Genomic DNA, 26,270 nt, shown 5'->3' with positions numbered 1-26,270 from the left:
GTTACCTTCTCAAGTTGCTAAAACAACTGACATAGTTTTACACGAGATCTCACAACTTTTTATAGTGGAAGTGAGACTCGCAATTTTGTACATTTTATGCTTTTGGTGGCTTAAAATTTGAGCCTAATTGTTTCTGTGCAGTTTTTAGTGTACAAATAATCTGAGGTTCACATGTGGTATTTTTCCCATTTCTTTCAGACATAAAAACCCAAGATCTCTATTATTTCATTATTGATAACGGAAATTCATAGTTCATAATAAATACTAAGTGGTAACTGAACTGAGGAATGAAATTAAATTTTAGGGGTTTAAGGTATTATCAGCTCTAAAATATGGATGTTTTATACACCCCCCCCCTTTTTCCGGGGGCGGGGGGGGGCAATGAAAAAGGGATGACTTGAAGCTATGATGTAAGAAAATACAATTCTGCTTTAAAACTGCAATTTTAACATTGTTTATAGGGTTTTAACTTCGTCAATTTACGTTATCATAATATACTGCAGATTCAAAACAATGTCACTTGTGCTGGTTTGAATTGTAGCTCGACTCCAAAAGAGATGTAACAATAGTCTTTGTAACTAAACAAAAAAACTATCGAAAGAACACCCAAGATAGAAATTTAAAAAAAAAGTAACATGATTATTCAGTAATAAGGACTTACTGAGTACCCCAGCAGAAGGTCCTGAATAGTTTCTTTCTTTTCATTTTCCGGCTCATCGGATGTTATAATACTGCTTAGGTAGGAACCCAAAACATCGTCATCGATATGAACATCTCTCAATTTTGCTGAGAGCCAATTAGTGAAATCTCCTTCCATTTAAAGCACAATATAATACAAATTTATATTAATAGCCCCCAAACAAGTGTCTAATATACCTCACTTCTGATTCTCGGCAAACCAATTATTCGCACCCTTATGCGCACATGTACGGAGACGTTAGGTTGATCACAGCAAATCTTGGCGAATTTTTACAAGAACGTTCGCCAACCTCAGCGTTGGCGTGGCAGAGAGAATGGATTTTGCGCACTGGTTGGCAAAAACCAAAATCGCCAATCAAGGCATTTTTAAAAAATGTAATGCACTCTTCAAATTTGTTTAATGCATTTTTAATTCAAATATACTTTAATGAATTCTTTAGTTGCACGCTAAAATATGTGTCCTTCTTTCGAGAAATTTCTTTCATTGCAAGTGTATGTCAGCATTTTATTTCATTTTTTCAAGATGGTTGCAGACCTCATCTTGAATAATGCGATTTTTAAACATAGTTAAGTATCCTTTGTTTTATTTTTTTTTTCACCACTCAGGCCTCTGGATCAGTAACTTTTGGGTTAACCTCCAATAAGTCCTAAGGAAGATTGGCGACGTCGATTGGGCGCCGAGCATTTTGGGCGCCATTAACATTGGTCGCCCAGGCATCTGGGGTGCCGGAACACGAAATGGGAAGATTGGGCGCCGACTATTGGGCGCCGGGAACTTTGGGTGCCGAGCATTTTGGGCGCCGGGAACTTTGGGCGCCGAGCATTTTGGGCGCAGGGAACTTTGGGCGCCGAGCATTTAGGGCGCCTGGAACTTTGGGCGCCAAGCACTTTAGGCGCCGGGAACTTTGGGCGTCGAGCATATTGTGCCCAGTATTCCCGGGGCCTAAAATGCTCGGCGCCCAATGTTTCCGGCGTCCAAAATGCTCGGCGCCCATTGTTCCCGGCGGCGAATTTTAAAACGCTCTCAATGCTTACGTTACGGTAGCTACCGGCTAGTTAACCACGTGACAGCTAATGATCACGTGCTCCAATCAACTGCTTAGAATGGTAACCGGTTGATCATAGAACGCTGCGGTTAGTAACCGGTCGACCGGTGAGGTTCGTCGAACACAAGGAATGCTTGCGTTCGCCGTTCTCAACTGGTAGCTACCGGTTGATCGATCACGTGACATCTAATGATCACGTGCTTCATATTAATACGGCAACCGGTTGATGATAGAACGCAGCGGTTAGTAACCGGTTACTCAGTGGTCGACCGGCTAGGATCGCCGAACAAAACCAATTACAGTACATTGGCGAAATGAAAAATAAAAACGAGCGCGTTCTATTAAACAACATGGTAACCTGGATACATTAAAGCAACCCCGAGTAAAATGTAAACAGAGCCGCCCCTTTAAATTGTGAGGTAGGAATTGCAATGCGAAATATTGCTGTTTAAAGTTTTAGTTCGTTTTAATTTCACGATTTACTGTTTTTTGTGTTGTGAAATATTTCCGTTTTCGTAGGGTTTCTTCTGAATCTTAATTTACGTCTGTATTGTTATGTTTGGAACCCTTTCCCCCGACTACCCATCACTTCTGAAGTGCTCCAAATTCAGAGTTAATTACAATACAATATGAATAGCAACCCCTTCTGCAAGTTTTCCGGATTGCTTCACATGCCATGAATGTAAGGGGAAAAAACGGAAACGAACAAGTTCAAAGGGTGCAAGAATGCACTAGCCAAGGGCACTCACTTTGGCTCCCCTCCCCCCTCTAACTTAACTATCACAGGTGCTATGAATTCAAAGTCAATTATACAATATTTGCTGTAAACTCCTTTGATAGGGAACATTTTAATATAATTAAGATTTTGGTGCAATCTACAAATTGTTATCAATTATCAGTTCATTCAGGCAAAATTAACAAGGCCAAAAAAAAAAAAAATTTAGAGCTCTGAATATATTATTATCATTAGCATACAAATGAACTCACACCTATTAGACTATAATGATTTAGTACAGTTAAGGAGAGACACAAGCTCGGAGCATAAAACAATCGAAATGGCACAGCTTACAGTTCCTGGGGCCAATGACTACTGATTGCGAGTAGTTGGGTGGTAGCAAAACGTGTCATTTTAATTTTTTCTAGGAAATGGGGGGGGGGAGTGTGCAAAGGCTGACACTGGTCGCTCAAATTCTCACGAGCCCCACAGAGTATAAGAGCAGTGACTCAACATCTTCACACCCATCCTTTCCCCTTTTTATTTATTTATTTTTTTTTTTTTATAAAACTAAAAACTGAGACAGATGAAGGTGAAATTAAATTAAATGAAAAGGATTATATTCTTTCCTGAGATAAAATGTATTTCTTAGATCATAAAATGGTAGTATTTTTTACAGATTTTCTCACGACATTTTTATTGTTAAAAAACTTTATGAACGAAACCAAAATCTTCAACATATTGTTCAGAGAAAACCAATAAATTAAAACATCAACAACATAAGAGAAGCACACTCAGATTGTATTTCAGTTACTATTCTCAAGAATATAAAAAAAATCAACAGTCAATGAAACTCATTTTGAAACAGCATGTATTATCTACCATGTTAAAATCTGTTCTGCGTCTCTTTCAATGTGAGTTTATTGCGAATGTTTACAGCAAGCAGAATTTTCCAAACATAACAACAATACAGACGTAAATTAAGATTCAGAAGAAACCCTACGAAAACGGAAATATTTCACAACACAAAAAACAGTAAATCGTGAAATTAAAACGAACTAAAACTTTAAACAGCAATATTTCGCATTGCAATTTCTACCTCACAATTTAAAGGGGCGGCTCTGTTTACATTTTACTCGGGGTTGCATTAATGTATCCAGGTTACCATGCTGTTTAATAGAACGCGTTCGTTTTTATTTTTCATTTCGCCAATGTACTGTAATTGGTTTTGTTCGGCGATCCTAGCCGGTCGACCACTGAGTATCCGGTTGCTAACCGCTACGTTCTATCAACAACCGGTTACCGTATTAATATGAAGCACGTGATCATTAGGTGTCACGTGATCGATTAACCGGTAGCTACCAGTTGAGAACGGCGAACGCAAGCATTCCTTGCGTTCGACGAACCTCACCGGTCGACCGGTTACTAACCGCAGCGTTCTATGATCAACCGGTTGCCATTCTAAACAGTTGATTGGAGCACGTGACCATCAGCTGTCACGTGGTTAACTAACCGGTAGCTACCGTAACGTAAGCATTGAGAGCGTTTCAAAATTCGCGGCCGGGAACATTGGGCGCCGAGCATTTTGGACGCCGGAAACATTGGGCGCCGAGGACTTTAGGCCCCGGGAATACTGGGCACAATATGCTCGGCGCCCAAAGTTCCCGGCGCCTAAAGTGCTTGGCGCCCAAAGTTCCCGGCGCCCTAAATGCTCGGCGCCCAAAGTTCCCTGCGCCCAAAGTGCTCGGCGCCCAAAGTTCCCGGCGCCCAAAGTGTTCGGCGCCCAAAGTTCCCGGCGCCCAATATGCGTCGCTCAATCTTCCTAGACCGGCCAGAACATTGGGCACAATATGCTCTGTGCCCAAAATGCTTGGCGCACAATGTTCCCGGCGCCCAAAGTGCTCGGCGCCCAATGTTCCCGGCGCCCAAAGTTTCCGGCGCCCAAAATGCTCGGCGCCCACTGGATTGTTCCCCAAACCCCAAATAACTAATTTTTTAAACGCGTGATTGTTGTTTGCTTTTACTGCTTGAATATTTCTACCTTGTTTTGAATTCATTTATTTAAATTAATGTTTTTATTCGTTTATTATACTGTAGTTATTTTAAAGTTTTTGGCAGCAGAAGCCTTTAATCCTGATTTTTGGATACTCAAGTATCCAAAAATCAGAATTATAAATAAAATGATCATTTTATTTGTAAGTTATGTCAGCAAGCGATCAAGTTTCTCATGTATTTTCACTATCCTAATTTTATTCTATCTTTTAACTCAATTTACGTTTATAGAAAAAACTTTTCAAAAATCTTGGTTTTGAAAAGGATTTAATGGAATTGGCTTTTGGTAAATGATTCAGCTTTCATCGTTCCGTATTTCTTATACACGTTTGGGGGGATACTTTTTTTTCCTCTATGAACCGTTGTTAATATTTAGGTGTTGTGTGTGCTCTGTATGACAAAAGCGTATAGGGCCTGGACAAATCCTAATGATAAAAACTCTGCCGTTTCTCGACTTTAAGGAAAATCTACGGAGTTCACGTTATTCTGCAGGGGAAAGGGAATATTTGTGTCTGCTGCCGCACAGGAGAAATAAAAAAGAATAGTTTATGGCAAAATGCGCGCGTGCAGTTGTTTACGTTTCTATCTGTGTCATCAGTGGTCGCAGTATTTCAGACGAAGAACGTACAAGCAGGAGAAAATGCTACAAATTGATTTCATTGATGAACTATCAAAAAGCGTCGAGATTTGATTCCGACGCAGTCTTCTCTTTTTTGCTTTTATTTCAAGTGAAATATGCAATTATGATAATAAAAATACGCTGATTTACAGAAAATTTACATCAACAGCTTTTAAAAAACGTGAGATTATTATTCTTTCATGTAAATATTTCCTCTCGTATCGCACATCCTTTTGCGTCTCTCCTGTATGATATATAAAAAAAAACGAAGAAAGAATAATAATAAGGGCCGTGGTAGCCTGATCGGTAAGGCATTGGACTCGGGACCAGAGGGCCTCGGGTTCGATCCTCGCTGGTCGAAGACCCACCGTCGTCATTAAAGGGGACTGGGCGACGTTAAATATGCTCGTGGTCTCAATGTCCTCCAAGTGAAACGATACCTCTGGGGGTGCTAGCACTAGGTAGCTATTAGCTCCTGGACTAGTTCAAAATTCTCACTAACTGTTCGATCCGGTGATGGTGCTGCCATCTATCGGTATATAAAATAATGGAGGCAAGGCACTTAGTATGCAGTCCTCGACATAAATACAGTTGAAGTCAGTTGTGACTCTTGAATAGAATAGAATAGAATAGAATAATAATTAAAATATATATATATATATATATATAAGTAGAAAATAAATTCATGTTTTCACATTTTGGACATCTTAGTGGTTAAAAACTATCGTGTCTCACAAATTTTTTTAAAAAAAAGAAGAAGAAGAAAGAAAGAAAATACGATTGTTGACCACAAACAGATAACAAATTTTAAGAAAGAAAAGTTAACAACTTTCGATTATTTTTCGTTTGGAGAAAAATATTACTTTCTGAAACATTCAAACAGAATAAGTACGTGTGAAGATTTTATTCACTTTTTAATAAAAATATTGTTCGCAACTTACATTTTCGAAGCAAATACTTCTCATTTACGAGTATATTATCATTATATTAAGATTTATATGACTTCAGTCGTATCGCATTTCTGCAAACAATGCTTTTTTATTGTCTCCAGCTCCGGACAAACAACGCAACGAATGGCAAGTCAAGTCCATAGTCAGAAGATATTTTAGGGTAGCTTTTTCTATTCCCCCCCCCCCCGCGCACCAAAATCTAAAAGCATTTTATGTCGCAATAACCTGAAACACTATTATTTCCATCTTCAGGGTAAGCCATCTATAAGCAATATATTAAATGAAATGTAAATTTTGCTATTATAAACAAAATTTGGCGACAACAAACATTATTTTAATATCAAATAAGATGAAACTTTATAGTAGGGGAATGTGGGGCAAATGGAAAGAGCATGACGTAGTGAAAGAGCGAGGCAAGATGAAATGGTGAAATAGTACTCTGCTTTTAGAGCCAGCTACCTAGTAGTATTTTAACTATGTTATAACGCGTGTAGTCTAATTCCATCCAGGAAAAAATTACCTCCGAAAATCAAGGAAATTGATAATACAAGCAATTTTCAAAACTTGATATGCATTGTGATATTTTGTTGTGAGTCAAAATATATTTTTGTCACTTATTAAAAAGTTCTTGTTTTAAGATTTGAAATAATTATTGAGGCCAACTGATATTCAGTGCAGTAGTTATTAGTTTAATATTAAACTTGTTTGTATTTTAAATGCTTTGTACGGATAGGCAAAGCGGGTGGGGCCAAGTGAAATAGTTCATTTCATTTGCGCATTTAATTCTCTATCATACCAATTAAATATTCATTTATTAATTATTTCATTTACATTCGTTCATTAATTCCCTTATATATTCATCCATTTGCCTTTTTGATATACAGTAGACAATCGTTTTACGCGGGTTTATTTTACGCGGTTTCGATTATACGTGGTTTAAGATTTGACACCTTTATTTTACTTTACGCGAGTTTCGGTTTTATTCGAATGCGATAATGCAAACAGATAAAATTCTCCCCTTTTTCAAAATCCAAACTCTAAAAGACTGCAAATTACGCGTAATCAACTGCATTTTGGCGTGCTAATACTCGAGCTTGGGCCACTGGAGACTTTTTATGCGATTGGTTCCAGAGCACTTTCGAGAAGTAAAGTTATTCTAACTACTTCTAAATTTTAACTCACACAGTTTAGAATTCACTAGAAGAAGAGCTTTTAGGAGTGACGAAGGAGATCAAAACCAACGAGGATGCCGACGTCGGTGACGCACAACCAAAAACGTTCACATTGGAAATTTTGAGCCGTGTTCCTAGACATTAGAAATGATCTTTCTGATCTGTTAGTGAAGGAAGATTCTGTCATGCAAATGACGCATGTGATCATGGCTGCGCTGATGCTCTGCAAAGAATTACAGAGAAAAATTCTTAATGACTGCCAAAAGACTATCAAAGCCAGCTCCGCTTTACAAACAGAACACGAAATTAATTTATGTTTTCTTTATGCATGTTGTGCATAAAAGTCGATATGAGTACACATTCAACTTATTATACAATTAGTCATCACTAGAATGAAGTATTTTGTTATCTACAGAACCAAACCCCTATTTTAACACTAGTATTAGGTCTCAATTTACGCGGCATTTCTGTGGAACGTAACCCCCGCTTCGAGGGTCTACCGTATTAACTTAATATTTATTAATTTGTTCGTTCATTGTTTCTTTTCATTTTCATTCATTAATTCATTTATTTATTTATTTGATGAAAAATATCTTTAACAATCGAATAGAAAATATTTAATTGAATTTTTTTTTATTTTTCTCTTTGTCCCATGAAAAAAAAGGAATGAAAATTTTCTACCTTTTGGGAAGGTATAAATTTGGTCAAAACTAAAAAAAAATAATGTCTCAATGCAAGTTTTATTATAAAATATATTGTTCTAGTTTTATTATCCATAATTTTCAGAACAAATTTCCAATTTCTTCGTTTTGAAATAAGTAAGTAACCCTAATTATTTCACTTTACCTCACATACCCCAACTGTATTTCGGAGAGAGAAAAAGAGGAATGAGTGAACAGGAATAGACTGGGCTTTTCAAGAGGGTGCCAACATTGACTCCGAAAGGGCACAGAAAAAAAACCGAAGGCGCAGAAAAAGAAAATCGAAGGCACGAAAAAGAGAAAAAAAAGCCGAAGGTGCAAAGAAAAGAAAAATAAATAAATAAAATTAAGAAACCCCGAAGGCGCTAAAAATAAATTAATAAAAACAGATAAAACCTAAAATATTTAAAAAAAAACCGAAATTGCCAAAAGAAAAGAAACCGACAACGACACAAAGGCGCACGAGTTCGAAAGCGCAAAGAAAAAAAGGAAATGAAACCGAAAGCGCATAGGCTTGCACAAAGGCGCACAGGTTTGAGGGTACAGAGGATCACACGTTCAAGGACGCAAATAAAGTAAAATGGCATAGAATTTGTGTCCAAAAAAAGGGCTCGAGGACGAGGGGGGGGGGGGAGGGAACAAGCCACACCCGTTTGAGGGTGCAAAAGAAAGACCGAAGGGGCTCCGGTTTAAAGGTGCAAACGAGGAAAAGTTCGCGCAGGTGTGCAGGGTACAAAAAAAAAGGGGGGGGGGACAAAATCGCAGTTTTCAAGAAGCAAAATAATAATAATAATAATAATAATTATTATTATTATTTTGAATTCAAGTTAGGTATTTCGCAATCACGAGACAGATCTACTCATTGCAGTCATTGTTTCTAGAAACGGCTCCTGTTCCCCAAGCTTGCCCCTCCCGGTTACGTGTGCATAGTTGTGTGTGTGTAGGCGCGCGTGAATGCATGTGTAGTCTTTGTGTGTGTGCGTAGACCTGTGTGTATGCACATAGGCCTGTGTGTATGTGTGTGAGCATGTGTGTGTGCAGGGCATGGACGCCTCCGACCAGGAAAAGCGGATTCCGACGCACCTGCAGAGGCCGTGGTCGGTGGTGCTGCAGAGGTCCCTGGGTCCAAGCTGAAAATGGAACCGCAACGCCAAGGATGGTCAAGTGAGAACAATAAGCAATCGTGATTGCTCAAAAAAAAAAAGAAGGGGCACAATTAATTTTGAGGGAACAAATAAAACAAAATAAAATGAAAATTTTGCAGGGTATAAATAAAACAAAAGAAAGATGAAAATTTTCGAGGGCAAAAAAAAAAAAAAAGGGGCCCAGATTTTAGGACACGAAAAAACCGATGTTGCTCAGGTTTGAGAGCGCGGGAAAAAAAAACACTCTCACAGGCTTGAGGTACAAAAAAAAAAAAAAAAAAAAACCCAAAGGCGTTTAGAATCAAGGTCAAAAAAAAAAAAAAAAAAAAAAAAAAAACCTTGAATGCAGAGCCTGCCTTAGCACATGCGGGGCCCGATTGGAGAATTCTGATGGGGCCCTTTACAGAACGATTGTACAAATTTGAGAAGTGCCGTAGATTTTTTCGAGTCAGTTAAAGGATTCAAAACAGCTGCAATTATCCGTCCTGCTTAATTCTTATCCTGATATTGTGATTTATTCTTTCTTTTTTCGTAAAATCGGACTATATTATGGGATTTGAACATGACTGATTAAATCGTCTCCATGAAATGTGAAATATGACCTCCAAAATCGGGACGGAGGGCCACCGTAGACTTCCCTCTTCCAATTCAAAGTTCGATTAGCGTGAAATAACAAAAGAAAAGTCCATTTAGTTAGAATTTTTAGCTCTTATTTTCATGAAATAAATCAATCTACCCAATAAAAAATTATTTTTCTATCGATCTTGAAAACTGACGACCCCTTCACTCTTGGAAGTGAGACCCCCCCCACCCCTACTAGCCGCCTATATGCACAAATTAAAGCTTTGACGGAAAAGTAAAATGCACCTAAATTTGCCAGTTCTAAAAAAGCTATTTTAGACAATCTTTGGGATGTCAGAAGTAATTCGGAGTTACAGAGAACGGGGGAGCTCTTGGACATTTTTCAAAATTGAAGATTAAAAAAGTAGTTTTGGTACGAAGGTGAGGTTGGAGGCGGGGGGGGGGAGGCGTTAGAGGTCAGACAAACTGCCCATGGTCCACGGAACAGTCGTCAAAGCTGACGTTTGAAATCGCATATTTGAACCATTTTTTGTAAAGTTAAGGGAAAGGGGGAGAGACAGAGGCCTACCGAAATTTTAGCCCCAGTTAAGTGATGTTTGATGGAGAAGAAATAGGCAAATTGGTTATCTTCTGGGGAAAACTTTCAAAATCAAAGGCTCTAAGGTGCAATTGTAGACTATCATTGGTGACGTTAGGGAATTCAGTGACTCTTCGAAAATCTTTCGATATTGAAGTGTTAAAACACAATTTTAGACCCTGTTTGCTAACGATAGAGGAAACGGGAAGAGATTCCCTCCGGAATTTTTTTCGAAACTGAAATCAATTTTAGGTTATTCTTGGGAAGGAAGGGTTCATGGTTTTTCTCACAGTAGCATTTTCTAGAAGGGAAATTTTAAGCTATTGTTTTAATGCTAATTAAAGGATTCATTAGTTAGGAAAAGGGGTCGAAGACCTTTCCCCGGAAATGTTTCGAAATTTAAATTTTAAAAACACTATTTCAGGCTACCTTTGGAGACGTTAGGGGAGAATAAGGGGAGGAGGGTTGTGAAATTCATGAATCTTTCTTCTTGGAAATGTTTTAAAAATCAAAACTTAATTTTGTAATTTTTGTCAGTTTTTTGTGATAAAGTTGAGGTAAGGGTGGGCGTTCAAGTAATCTCCTCCCAATTTTTTTTTTGAAATTGAAGTCTTAAAAACGCATTTTCAGTGACGTTTGAAGGTATGCAGGGATTTGGTGGCTCCCCAAGAAATATTTTGGCATTGAAGATTTAAAAACCAAATTTCAGGCTATCTATACGTTAGGAGAAGACTGGAAGCTATAGGCAATTTGCGTTCTTTAGAATTTTATGGTGATGTGTTGCGCATATCAAGCACGCAGTATTTGATTTTTATTATTTGTTCAATTATTCATGTATTTTTCGTAATTGCACCTACGTTAGTGTTAATTCTATATTAGAAAAATTGTCATTGCTGCTGAGTTTTAGCATTTTTTATATCAACAGGTATAAAGTTTTAAAAAATAATAAAAGTAAGTATATAAATAAAATAAATAGCTTTGGAAATTTCTGCAATTTTTGGGGTCTCGGGGCAATATCCGCATTGCACATGTGATAGCAAGACCCTAGGACAGGGGCCCTTGATCCTTTTATGCTATTGCTTACCGTATTAATTGCCGATAATCATAAGAAAAATTGTACATTGGTTCCCCACTAGTTCCTTTCTTTTTACCGGAAAATAGGGTACAGCGGGTACGGCATTAGATATGGATTTCAAAATGTTCAACTGGCTACATGTTTTAACATTTTCTTCCGGAAATTTATTTCAGACTAATAGTTTTGAAAATATATTTTGCTAATCTTAATAGGGAAGTTAAAAGCTTCAGGAAATTCCCCCTACTCCCCTACTGAAAGTAGCTCCATACTCCCAGTTTAACTATTAGAAAAAAATATTATAATTTATGTCAGTTAAGTTCATTCGAACTTTTAATTTATTTTTTTCTAATTTATTTTCGAGAGCAAAAAAAAAAAAAAAAAAGATTTTTTTAGAGCGGGGCCCCTGCTGGCGCGGGGCCCAATTGGACCCTTTTGCTCTAATCGGCTTAAGGCCGGCTCTGCTTGAATGCATTGGTTTGATTGAATGCATTGGTTTGAGGGCACAAAATATGACGGTACACTGGTTCGAGAGTTCAGGAAACCTAGGGCGCGCTTAGGTTTGAGGGCGCAAAAAATAAAAATCTAAGCCGCACCGTTTCGAGGGCTAAAAAAAGGGAGGGCGCTCAGGTTCAAGGACAAAAAACAGAAAAAACAAAGTCGCACAAGTTTGAGAGCATGAAAAAAGAGGGGGGGGGGGGGTAGAGAGGAGGAAAACAAAAGGCGCAAAAAAAAAGGTGGGAGGGAACATCGGCCCACGAGCCGATGGTCCGGCGGCGGGCCTGGGCGCCGAGCATTTTGGGCGCCGGGAACTTTGGGCGCCGAGCACTTTGGGAACCGGAAACTTCGAGCGCCGAGCATTTTTGGCGCTGTGGGAACATTGGGCGCCGAGGACTTTGGACGCCGGGAACATTGGGCGCCAAGCACATTGGGCCCAATGTTCCCCACACCCAATATGCCCGGCGCCCAAAATGCTCGTTGCCCAATGTTCCCGGCGCCCAAAGTGCTCGGGGCCCAATGTTCCCGGCGCCCAAAGTGCTCGGCACCCAATGTTCCCGGCTCCCAATCCAATTTCGCGACGGACCAGTCCGCCCCTGAAGGCGAACCTTTAACACCTAACTCTCTTGTTTCATATATTAGGGGTTTTATGCAAAAAAGGTGTGGTTTTATGCTAAACACGGGTAATAACTTTTTGAAGCATTTCTTATTCAAGATTGAAATTTTTATCGTAGGTATGTATATCAGAGGTGTTTACAAGAAGGAGGAGCAAAAAGAGTGGGAGGGAGAATCGAATGAAATATGGGAAGTTTTGGTGGCTCGACCGCCTAAAAGTTTTTTTTAAAACTATATAATGGTCTTGATTATCTTATTTTAAAAGTACTGATTAAATGACCTCACAAATTCGGGCGCATGATGAGAGTACACTCTCGGGGTGCCCACCGGGGGAGGCCGGGTGCAGGCTGTACCATTAAAATCTTTAATGGGTTGTTTTCAGGAGTATTATTTTTCTTTTTAATGCCTCTCATTCTTCTGGGGAAATTATTGTGTTTTATGGGGGTGGGAGGGGGGGGCTAAGTGCGCCAGCTGTCTTGGGAGAGATGTACATCTGTAGACCCCTTAAAATTGAAAGTTCCATTTTTATGAAATGATATAAAAAAGTTTTTATTTCGAACTTTTAACTAAAAATAATCAATCCACCCAGTAAAAAATCATTTTTGTATGTCAATTAAGGATTTTTTTATTTAAAAAGTGAGAGGACGAATGCTCCCGCTCCCCACCATACGAGCTCTCCAATGGTCATCAATTTTTTTAGGGTGTGTTTTTAAGCGAATTCTTTTTCATTTTTTTTTGGGGGGGGGGGAGGGGGCGGCAGCTACCCCCTTCTTGTCTATCTAAATATCTATCTTTTATTATATATATATTGAATACCTAAAAAGGGGGAAAAGGGGAGAGAAAAAAATCCAAAAAAAAAAGAAGGGACTTTAAGACCAATCCAATCCAGCCAATTGGACTTCTTACATAACTAACGAATGGTTGCCCATTTAATAAAAGGGAAGACAAGCACTCCCATCACAACCAGCAGCCCCCCCCCCCCCCCTATTGCGGATCGTTTCCATCACACCATTGCAGTGTCGCAGCACAGACTATCGCAGTTTGGAAGGATTTGTTCTGCACTTCATGGAAGATTTTCCCTTTTTCCCCTTTCCTACCAAGAGTCAGAAACCAGTTTTCCCTACCTGGCGATGAGTAGAAAGGACGAAGTTTTTAGAGATTTGTCCTGCCCCTAGACGCTTGCAGTTTTCCCTACCCGACGATGAGGAGAAACGACGAAGTATTTAAAATTAGAGATTTGTCCTGCCCCTAGACGCTTGTGATCCTCGTAGGCTACGAATCAGTTGGTTAAATAGCCACCTAACTCTTCGTTTAGTTTAACAATGGCGGTAACGAAGGTACGTTGAGAAATTTAATCTTAGTTCAATTTAACTCTCCGGTTTAGCATCATTATTTTTTTGGAAATCGTCCGAAACTATTGTATTTTGTGTTGCTGAAATGTAGCGATTTCTCTCTTCTGCCCTTTTCCCGCGTTTTCTTTCCGTACACAAATGTTACTAGAAGAAATTTCTACATGATCCCTACTCATTTTGTAAACATCTGTTATAGGAGGGTTGACATGATGCGAAATTTAAAGTGCTCTTGGTGTTATTCGAAATCTATTTCGCGTGCCTTGAGAAATATTTCCGATCATCTTTGCGCAAATTAGTATGGAAAATATTCTCCAATTTAAAAAGACGACCACTAGCAGAGTTTTTCATGAAAATATACAGTGTTATTGAAGAATAAACGTTTTTATCTTTTTTTTGTTGCTAGTTTCTATTTGTTGTACTACTGCGTTGAAAATGTTTGTTTTTTTCAAGTAAATATTTAAGTATTAAGCTTTGATTTTACTTTTCAAACCGAAAATTAATTCATTTTACTATGTTATTAGTTAATTAGTCTAACTAAACAGAATCTGAAAAAAGCAGGACCGCCGAACTATACCTTGGTGGCTAGTTTATTCAGAGCTGGTATCTCTCAGCAGCCATGATACGTTGAATTTTCCTTGAAACTTTGAAAAATAATTGATCTGGCACCTATTTTTCCCCCGGCACATGAAATTTTAGTTTTTGTCTGTCCCTATGTATAACAGTGATTATTTAATACAATTATTTTTTTAGTTTCACATGGGCTTTCTATTTTGCTAGTAAAATCGAATATGAAACAATTTAACAAATTTGACATTTTCTTAAAATTATTAGTTTGTTTAAATCATTACAACCCTCTGAAATGTGAGTCTTAACATCTGTTGATTTTGATGACTCTATGTACTTGTGTATAAGTCAACAAATTTAGAACCTAAATTGAAGTTAAAAGTTGGGGAAGGGGAGGACAATTATATGCAGGGGTAGAATTGCCGAAAATTTTCCATGGATGATTCATGGGAATAAAGAGCATTTTTCCAATTTCAGTCCATCTTTTATAAAAAATGTCAACCTTGAAGCCAGCCAAAAATTACCTAAAGTCTTTCACAGGATATCCATACACCTGGAAGTTCAGGGAAAATCATGGACAGTCATGGATTTTGATCACAATCAAAAATGGTCATTGAAAAGTCGTGATTTTCCGCAAAAAAAGCTCAAAGATCAGGAAATCTTTTCATTGGTCATGGATTTTGGATATACAAGCATCCCTCGTATAACACATTACTTGTACAACACGGTTTCGATATTACACGGTACCAAATTTGTGATTATTATAACATAGTTTACATTACACGGTATGATACTTGAATTTAATACTTCATGTTTTTGATGTAACACGAAAGTTATGTTTTAAAAAGATTGAATGTTTTAAAAACTTTTGTGAATTACATTCTGTTAATGTTTGATAATAACTCTAGGAAGTTTTTAATTTGTTTTTATGAAACTTGGTTTCGATATAGCAACACATCTCTTAAATCACATTTTCTAAGTCCTGCATAACACGGTTTTCATATAACGCGACGCACGTTTTCGATACAACACGATACATGTTGACATGCTTCTTACTATGTAATGATTAATTAGTGTAAAAAATAAGTTAAAAAGTTATTTTAAAAAAAGTCTCGTATAACACGGTTTTGATACCATACGAAAAGAATTAACCTTGTTATTCGAAGGGCACCTGCGTGCACGAAATTTTACAGGTTTGGTGAAATTTTCTGATCTTAGCTGTTTCTTATGCTTTTACCCATAAGTCACAATTTTTATGCATTCTGAAATTTGATTGCATCTACTTCTATAAAACTCATTTGCTTTTCTTTAGTTTGTGATTCTTCCACTTGAGCACTAATAATTTTGTGTTTAGTAATTTTTTAACCTCTTCTTATATGTCATATTTAGGTCTCTCAGGGGCCTCAAAAGCCCCTATTTTCAAGTATTGTTTCTCGAGGCTGCTCTAAAGGCTACATTTAGTTGTCAAAAACCCTAAAAGTTGATAAATTTTTTTTTTGGATTTGACAAATTCTTCGACCTTTAATAAACTGCTAAGACATTTGCTAAAAAGCTAAAACTTCATAAACTAATAATTTGGAGCATAGATTTAACAAAAAATTTTGCTATTTATATACGTGCTAATTGTTAAAAAACGTATGATTTGGTTATAAGGATACAGGTCACTTTCACTAAGTTTCAAAGAGTGACCTTATAGCAATGTCTGACTACTATATACAGGGGTGATTGTGGTTCGGTATTTTATCGAATTTCCGGTATTTTCGGACGTAATTCCGGTATTTTCATGTCTGAAAATACCGGAATTATGTTCTTTTTTCGCTATGCTTTTGTCTCCCTACCTCCGCAATTTATTTTAAATTATATAATACTCATCAAATATACTTACAAGAGCCTTAAGATGGACAACTATTCCTTAAGATGGACAAATGTCAAGATAATTTGTATAACACCAGCTCAAAAGAACCTTTAATCCATTAAAAATTTAATTAATTGTGCACGCAATATTTTGACTCCGAACTATTTAAAACTATGGCAAAGGTGCACTTAAGTAATAGGGGCCAAAGATTACCCCCACCCCCCATTCTCGCTTTGAAACTTTCAGGTATTTTTTGATGAACTCACAATCACCCTTGTATATACCTGTTATGTTTCTATTATTACTGGGCGATATACCTTCATATATCGATATATCTACTAACGCGATAACGATATTTAGATTTCTATCTGCCCGACATATCATTTGAAAAGAAAATATGGGACTTAAAACTACAGAGAAATTAAAATACCGACTTGAAAATGTATAATCTTCCATAGCTCTTTGTGATAGGTGAGTGTTTGAAATTTCAAGATATTATCTGCATTCTTACAGTTATTTAATATTTAATTTTGAATTATGGTAAAACGGAAAATTAACAAGGCCGCCGAAGATTAATGTGGCCCCCTTCGTCAGTTTGGTCTCCGCATCCCCTCCCCCTATAAAGTTTTCAAAACTTATACTACCTCCATTCAGACCCAGTAGCAGAAACTTTCTAGCCAGTCTGCGACACTATTTTGGGCAGTTGAAAAAAATCTACAGCATTATTATTAGTTCTATTTTTAAGTTTTCATAAAATGCAGAAGTCCCTTGTAAAGGTCAAAACTCAGAAATTTTCCAAGTGGCCAGTGGCCACTAGACCCAAAAAACTTAGGAACTCTGTGCACTATGAAAAATAATTATTCAGTACATATTTATTTAAATATGGAAAATTTAAGTAAAAATAGGTTTTCGATTTGTTTTCTTCAAAAAATGAAAAAATAAATTAGTAAATGAGAAGTTGGCAGGAAACTGCATTTTAGATGAATGTTTTAGTTTACGGCAAAGCTTCCAAAGCAATGAGGATCAAATACAATTGTGCAGATAATAATTCACATTTTTCATGAAAATAATTTAAAAAAAAAAAAAAAAAAAAGAAAAAAAAAAAAGATTTATTGTACATTTTATGTTATCTTCAATAGTTTGTATTCAGGTAAACATCCAATTCTGTTTTTAGAAACTTAGGCAAGTAATAGTCTCGTCTATTTCTATCTTGCGAATGACCAAACATGGTGTCTACGCGAAAAATTCATGATAATAAATAGACTTTTGAATTTGTTACGTAAAAGTAGTAATAAATTAAAATTTTTTAAGAATTTACAATTTAGATGAAATAGTCAAATTTTTAGTACATTAGCCTCTAAAGCAAGGATGATAAGACAATATTCTAAAGATAAAATTTTGCATTTTTAAAGACAATAACTAAGAATTATCCAAAAAAAGGCACATTTTGCATAATTTTCAACAGTTTGCATTATAATAATGGTTATGAAAACGTAGGCAGTAGGCACTTAAAGAGTCTTGGATCATTACATGTCAAGTGATCCGAAGTTTTTTCATCACATTTTTGTATTTCTTTGAAATTTAGCTTATCGATTATACCCTTTAAGGTAATCAAAAGTCCAAATTTTTTAATTTTTATCTCTTTTATTTTTTGATTTATGTGACTGATTTTTAGAAAAACCCTTTTTTTTTCATGGATACTTGCAGGGTTCGCCGGTATATATCAGTCGATATATATCATGATATATATCTGATATTTATTTTGAAAATATCATGATATTTTGATATTTACTTTTTCAACTACGGCATTTTCAATGTAAAAAATACATTAATCATAGTAATATTGTTCATTTGTTATTAAAAATAACCAAAAAGTTGTGTACCATATTTTTATGATGTATTTATACATCATTAATACAACAAAGTAATATTATATTCCTTTTTTATTTTATATTCATATAATTATTAGTAATGTAACAATTTTATTTCATATTAAAATTGCCTATTTAAATATTAAATTTTGGTGCAAAAAAAAAGAAAATGTTTTATGACTGTGCACGGACTAATGCATACTTTTTATTCCTGAATCATATAACTGTGTAAAAGCAGCTAACAAAAGAAAAATGAGTACAACAGCTAATGCTAAATTAATGCCATTAAAATTGATAAAAATTTTAAATGAAATATTAGACGTAAATAATGAAAGAAGCTTGAATTTTAAGTCAATATATTGTAATAACAATATAGGGAAATAAAAAGTGATTTGAGGATTCATTTACTATTTTGAAGACTTGAATTTGTGCTGATTGAAAATATCGGATATGTATCAAAATATCAGATATTTTTGATATTTTGGAAAATATGATATTCGAAGATTCGATATTTTCGAACCCTGGATGCTTGAACATAAAATGAGCAATAACTCAGCACCAAATATAGATAAAAAGATTTGGTAAAAAGCATTTTAAAGTACATTAGTTGCTGCTTAATATGAGGTGCAACATGAATAATTCTGTAAAAATTTTCTTTTTTAAAAATTGAAATTTAAAATTTAAATTTCTCAGAAAACATATAAGGATTTTTTTTTTAATTTCCCAAAAAATTTGTGTGTTTTATCTTTATTTGTGCAAAATTTCAAGTTGGGATTTCAATGGGATCATATTTTTATGAATTTTTGAATAAAATTTGACTTAAGAAATTTAGCGATATTTTTCAGATTGCCGCCTAGAAGTTCATGCTCAGTGGCGTAGCTAGACCCGACTTTCGGGGGGGGGGGGGGGGGGTTACTTCTTTTATATATATATATATATATATATATATATAATATATATATATATATATAATATATATATATATATATATATATATATATATATATATATATATATAATATATATATATATATATATATATATATATATATATATATATATATATATATATATATATATATATATATATATATATATATATAATATATATATATATATATATATATATATATATATATATATATGTATAATCGCTTGGAATTTTTTCCTTTTCTTCTTTTTTTTTATTTCACTTCTCTCTTCTTTTTCTCTTTTTTTTAAGACTAACTTTTCGGGGGGGGGGGGGGGGGTTTGTCCCCCAACCCCCCCCCCCCTTAGCTACGCCCCTGTTCATGCTAGTTCATTTCAAGCATAGTCATGTCTACTTACTACTAATTTGACCATCAGCAGTCGTATTTAACTAAATAGAATCTGAAAAAGTATCATTATTTCTTTAATCAAATTTTGTTAAAAAATTCATAAAAATATGATCCCATTGAGATCCCAACTTGAAATTTTGCACAAAGGAAAATAAAATACAAAATTTTTTTTGGGAATTAAAAAAAAATCATTATATGTTTTTTGAGAAATTTAAATTTCAAAAATTGAAATTTTTACAAAATTTGTCATGTTGCATATTATATTAAACATCAACTAATATACTTTAAAATCCTTTTTACCAAATCTTTCTATCTGTATTTGGTGCTGAGCTCTCATCCAGTTTATGTTCAAGCATCCATGAAAAAAAGAGGGTTTTTCTAAAGATCAGTCTCATAAATAGAAAAATAAAAGAGATAAAAATCTAAAAATTTGGACTTTTGGTTACCTTGAAGGGTGCAATCAATGAGCCAAATTTCAAAGAAATACTAAAATGTGAGTGAAAAAGTTTCACAAAATTTGGGTCACTTGACATGGAATGACCCTCTTATGTACCACTGTCTTGGGAATGACGAAACATGGCAACTACACCAAAAAGTAAGACATAAATTTTTGAATTTGTAGCAAAAAAATAATTTTAAAATAACAATCCTCATAAAACTACACTTTAGTTGAAAAGTTTTCTGCACTTTTGCATCCAAAGCAATGAGGATAAGGTGAAATTTTAAATATAAAATTTATCAAGAAATCAAAAAAAAAAAAAAAATTGCTGCACATTTTAAGTTATTTTCATTTGTTTTGCAATTAAATAAAACATCCAATTCTGCTTCATTTTTGAAAACTTTGGCAGTTAAACATCTTATCTACTTCAGTTTTGTGAATGACCAAATATGGTGACTATGTTTCTAGCTGAAATGCTGAAGCATCCATCGCCTTTCCGGTCAAAAAACAATGTTTTACAAGTTGTATTTCTTTTCTTTTTTCTTTTATTTATTTATTTTTTCTTTGTTTCTTTTTGTTCTTTGGTAAAATTATCTGCAGGCCGCTGAAAAATCTGCAGCGCACATCTTGCATCTCTCAGTTTCTGCTATTGGGCTCACCGGTAAATCTGCAATCGTTTACAGAAGTACTTTTGGTACAGAAGAGAACCCTATGCATTAATTAAAAATGACACCAATAATAAATTCCGTAGTGTGGTTTTGATATTCCAGAATTTCTTCATTTCTTTTTGTACCCGTAAAACAAGTGCTATTCCTTTTGCCACTATTGATGTTCCTTTGGTCAAAGCACAACACTTTGTGAACTTACAAAGAATTTTACGAAATTGCTCAAACTGCAATATTAACTAAAAATTTGTATCTAAGAACACATTTTCTGGCTAGTGTTGAAACAGTACATAAAATAGCAATTTTATATTGTAATTAATTTCTGATAATGGAAATAGCAATCATATTTATGTTCAGCAATGATGCAAACTTCATCTTCTTTCAGCTACCTCTAAATTTTATTGAAATGATATTCAATTTTGTCCCACTTATTTTGTAATGCATAGAACCAAATGGAAGGGTAAAACTGAAAAAAATTTCATCTTCACAATTTTGAGCCACCCTAATGTGTATATTCATTTCTTGAAACAGGAAGCAATTGCCATAGTTTTAGATGTTGGACTGGATATGCATATTCGAGATACACCATCTGTTTTGGAAAATGCGAAGAACTGCATCAATATGATAATTCAGAGGAAGGTAAGTACCTACATGTTACACTTCATCTGAGGATCACGGAATCTTTAAATGTCTTCTAGTTGGAAACTTTAGTACTACTCTCATGGCTCTACCTATGACAAAATTAAGTGATTTTGCGAAAAATATCTAGTACAGTAGAAGACCGTTATAACGCACACCTTGGGACCAGAGCTTTTGCGTTATACAGGTTTTCGCGTTATATAGGTCATTTCACAAATTTTGAAACTAATATTCAGAATATATATATATTAGCACTTCAGAATAAGTTCCATCTGCAATGAGTATTAAAATACTAATTATACAACTAATCATTCACAAAGAAATATGCTTTGCAATTAAAATAAAGTGAATTATCCTGCACTTCTGCCAGCTTCATAGTTTGCATAACAGCTGCATTTTCAAGAGCCAACTGTGAATATTAATTTTCATTTAAAAGCTTTGAATTAAGCTGGAAAGATGAAAAAACTGTTTCAAAATTTAATTTTCCTAACAATTTTTAGGATAGCAAGGCAAAACAAAGGGATTTTTTAAACTTAAAAACCTATTGTTTACTTCTGAAAAGTTGTGCGGTTTATAGAGAATTGCATTATATAGGTTGGCATTATAAAGGTATTCTACTGTACTTAACCATGTTGTTTTCCCTTTATCTCAGTGCATATAGTATTCTTGTAATTTCTTGTTAGATTCCATGTAAAATTTATTTTTGAAGCAAAAGTTCCACAATAAATGCATTAAGGGCAATTCCATGAAAAAGTGAACATGAGGGTTGAAATTTAAAAAATTGTTTTATTGCTACAAGTAATACATCAAATTAAAGCTAATAACATGAGGTTCATGAGATTATAAAGAAAATTTTCATAAAAGTTACTTTTTATTATTTTTTTGAGCCTAAAGTTAATGTAATATAATAAACTTGTATTTAGGGAAAACATAATATTTTCATTCGCCCAGGATTACTATTTAAAACAGGAAAGTTTTGTATGTATGTTTGTGTGTATTGCTATTTGTGACATTTGTCTATCCTTTGGAATGCTTAATTTTCATAACAAAATATTTAGCAGGATTTTTAGTATAAATAAAGTTACAAGGTCTCGCTGTCACACCCGTCACAAAAAAGATGCTTATGTTACCATAGCAAATGCATTCTTCCATGGAAATACATGAAATTTTCCAAAGTTCTAATATTTGTCGGTCTAAATAGGAGTACAATGTTTAAATTTTGATCAAATATTTATTCTCTGGGAAAATTTGGTGTGATGCGTGTGACAAATGTCTGTGATGGGTTTGACAAAATCATTAGGACAGGTGTAATAGCATTTAAAAACTCTCTAAATGAAATAGAAGATTAAACCCTTTTATTTCTTAACAAATTAGCATTGTAGTTAAAAATATCAGAAAATTTTATAACATGACAGATTTGAATTATTTGTATTTAAATAATTTTTTGGTTATTAAGTGATTTACTTTTATTTAATTGTTGAAACATTTCAAAGGAGTAAAATAGTTATAAAGGAAGTAAATAATCAGTTGCACATTTCCATAACACCAGTGGTAGATGGGAGAGCATGAACAGGTGTTGGCATTTACAGGCCAGCTGGCCCTTAAAGAGTTGATCGTCGCTCCCCCTATTGTGCGTTGAGTTTAGATCAAATGAAGTTATCGCACCAATGTCCAATTTAATTAGTTCCCTTTTGAGTTGCAGAGTGTAATTGGAGTCCTTTGTAGAAAACAATACCTGTGGTTGAAATTATTTCTTTTTATTTCCTCCATGGTGACATAATACAATAATATCCTTGGCGAACTATTTACATATGAAATATGAGATTGGAAAACAAGTTCTCTCGAAGCATAGATAATTTAGTAAGCATGCAAAACCATTATTGAGAAATTTGTAATATGACTAATGAAGAGTTATTTATCTAATCGGCGGTTCCATTACTTTAAACATAAGGTTTGATAACTAAGTTTACAATTTTAAAATGCTTAATCGAGAGCATGATGGGTAAGAGCCGACTTGGCTGACCAAGAGAAACTAAAATATTGCGCCTTAAAAGAGAGAGCAACTGAGCTACCGAAGCAACATATATAGTCAGCCAGAGTCATTTGCATGGATTTCAAGACATGCATTTAAGATGCGCATTTCCCGATGTTAGAACGGCAGCCAATCAGAGCCAGATAACTGAATAGGCTAACTAGGCCATGGCCCAGGGCCCCCACTTTTTAGGGCCCCCCAAATTGCTACTTTTTAAAAGCCAAAAGCTGAAACTGTTTTCGCCAATGGCTAAAATTGTAAAGGTTGACTTCAAAGGGGCCCCCGAAAAAGCATATGGCCTAGGACCCCCCTGATAGCTTAATCGGGCCCTGCAACCAATCAAATGAAAAAGGAACTTAGTCACTTCATGGCGTAAGGCATGCATGTTTCTAAGATCGGAAAATATGTTACAATCATTGAATTAGCATTTGTGACTTTGCAAGATGAATGAAATCAGGGATTTAATTTGGCTTTAAAAGCCAAATATATCAAAATAAACATAAAGAATTGATAATATCATTTGGAACCCCCCCCCCCCCCTTTTCTTTTTCAAATGTAAAAGACAAAGCAGATTCAGCTTTTAGTTTTAGGAAAGAATCATCACTTGAATTCGAGGACTCAATTTAGGAGAATTACCTTTACGAATGTGGAGAAAAAGAATTAGTAATACGAACACCTGCATAGAAAAAGGTGTAATATTGTTGCAGATGATGGGAGGACTGGGCTCCAAAAACGCAATTATAGATTATCTTGGGCGATGTTTGCAGGAGGGAGGTTTGAGATTTCAATCCTTTTGCTTTTTGTAAATATTTCACATATGTTACCTTAGATTAGCTTAGTTTTGTGTTTAATTTCAATAATTAATAAAGGAATTATTTTAGAAACCATGACAACATTGATCTTACTTCGGAGTTCAGGGAAAACTGCTTCTTATGTTTGAAATTTCAATCTTTTTGCATCCTGCAAACATTTAAATATTTTGTGTAATCAAATGTTATTTTCTCTTATGCTACCTTACTTAACATATTTTTTATTTAATTTTAATAAAAACTAAATAAATTTATTTTGTGGGAAACATGTCGACAAAATATTTAAACATTTGGCTTATTAAAGTTATTTTCACATATGCAAACTTGGATTAGCATATTTTATGTTAAATTTTAGTTTAAAAAAGAAAGAAATATTTTATGGGAAACATGCAGAGATGTTTGTGATCCGAAATTTCCAAAAATTTTGGACTGACAACACATTTTAAAAACTGAAAAATTATTTAAAAAGAAAAAAAAAAAAGAAAACTTTTAAAATGTTTTTTTTTCCCAAGGATTTTTGTATGCATATATGAAGAGTTTCACAGTTTTACAAGAGGGGGGTGGGTGGGATTTAGTCGAGTTTTAGTGTACTTATACTTTTTTAGTCGGTTACTGGGGGTCGGTTACCCACACATCCCATACTATTCGTTCCACAGACCAAAAATTTTTACGCAATTAGTTTGTTTCAATAAGTTCTACATTGATTTTTTCATGTGTATAGCAATGCCAAATCTACACACACACAAAAAAAAGAAATAGGTCATTTACCTTATTTCTTTTGCTAAAATTAACTCAAGTGTTTTTTTTTTAATCAATGAAGAAAATTATGGTCATGTTTTTTCAGAAGATAATTTCTTAAATCAAGACAATTTTAGTGGATATGATACAGAAATGAAAGAGGGTGGAGATTCTTTCAATAATTTGCAAGTCATTTGCAAAAGCTGGTTTTAAAGAATATTAAATCGAGTTGAGATTGTCTTGAACATAACGATTTTTTAAAAATTTAGTTTTAATAAAAAACGAAACTTTTTTAGCATTAATTCTACATCTTCTGCATCAAAAGTACCAGTATTATTTTATAGCTTGTCAAACTCACATAAAGCGTTATTATCTGCAGTGTGTCTATGAACGTGTTTAGAGAACAAACGTAGAAATGCTTTCATTATAAGAGTGATATAAAGCCAATTTATCAATTCTACATGCGTCTAAAAGTAAATGTTTATGTCTGAAAAAATGCAACGTTATGGTTTCAACAGTAAACAAGTGGATAAATAATGTTTCTATTAATATAGAACTAGATTTAGATCTGGGGTCATTCAATGACCCCTGCACGTCTTATAGTTCTCCTGGGTTAAATGAAATCTGCATACAATATTTTTAGTACAAATTTACGATATTGCCTTGACAAACATTTTCTGTTCTTGAAAAGTACTTGAAAATTAATTGAATTGTTTTCTCCCTGAAGGGTTATGAACTCTGTAAAGTTTTCAAGAAAATTATTATTATTTTTTTAAACCCAAACTAAAGGCCTGTTCCTAGAAGTGGGGACTTGTGTCATTTTGACCCCTCTGAGAAAAAGAGAAAGCAAATACATTTACTGATGTTGAAATGGAGTTTCCTCATAGTTTCCGAAAATTTCACACTGTCTTCAGAAAATTTTTACTCACTCTTTCAAACATGCCAACATTGAACTTGGTTCACGAAAATTTGCTTCCCTTGTTTGTGATTTCAATCCTTTTGCATCTTGTAAATATTTTTATGTTTTTAGCAATTAGAAATTATTTTGACGCATGTTACATCAAACTAGCTTGTTTTGTTATTTTTTTTTATAAATAAAAAATTAAATATTTGTTTTGTGTAATTATTAACCTATATTAAAAACCTCCTTTCTAGCTATGCCACTGAACTTAGGTATTTTGGTTTCTTCCCATAAAAGTTAAAAGTACTCATGTGAAAGGTTTTTTTTAAGTGATAGTTTGCTGATTCTTGAAAATATACTGTTTTGAATATGAAGATTGTAAAACTGAACCTCATGTGATCTGCTCCTCTTTTTGACTGAGCTTTTCAGACACTTTCAGATAAACTTTTAACACAGTAGATCTTTTATCAAAGTGTCTCGTCGTAAAAAATAAAATTTTGATTTCCTATACTTTTTATATTGCCTATTTATATGTTTGCATTAAATGAAATCTGCATACAATATTTTTAGTATGAGTTTACGATATTGCCTTGAAAAACATTTTCTTTTCTTAAAAAGTACTTGAAAATTAATTGAATTTTTT

General features: G+C 34.5%; 2 protein-coding genes across 3 annotated transcripts in view; one reads left to right on the top strand and one right to left on the bottom strand.

Moving 5' to 3' along the window:
* LOC129231342 (coiled-coil domain-containing protein 43-like) overlaps positions 1-906 on the bottom strand; it is a 47,712-nt gene extending 46,806 nt beyond the window's left edge. Inside the window, exon 1 of the mRNA XM_054865632.1 lies at positions 662-906. Within this exon, the coding sequence (XP_054721607.1) occupies positions 662-817 (156 nt within the window). The 5' untranslated portion in view covers positions 818-906. The remainder of the gene's footprint in view (positions 1-661) is intronic.
* Positions 907-13,709: 12,803 nt separating this feature from the next.
* Positions 13,710-26,270, top strand: part of LOC129231284 (X-ray repair cross-complementing protein 5-like) — a 96,406-nt gene continuing 83,845 nt past the window's right edge. For both annotated transcript variants that reach the window (XM_054865571.1, XM_054865572.1), the window contains exons 1-2: positions 13,710-13,780; positions 21,040-21,147. In XM_054865571.1, the coding sequence (XP_054721546.1) occupies positions 13,766-13,780; positions 21,040-21,147 (123 nt within the window). In that variant the 5' untranslated portion in view covers positions 13,710-13,765. The remainder of the gene's footprint in view (positions 13,781-21,039; positions 21,148-26,270) is intronic.

The sequence above is a fragment of the Uloborus diversus genome, chromosome 10 (assembly GCF_026930045.1).
Source record: "Uloborus diversus isolate 005 chromosome 10, Udiv.v.3.1, whole genome shotgun sequence".
NCBI lineage: Eukaryota > Metazoa > Arthropoda > Arachnida > Araneae > Uloboridae > Uloborus > Uloborus diversus.
This window is presented reverse-complemented; position numbering and strand designations above follow the sequence as displayed.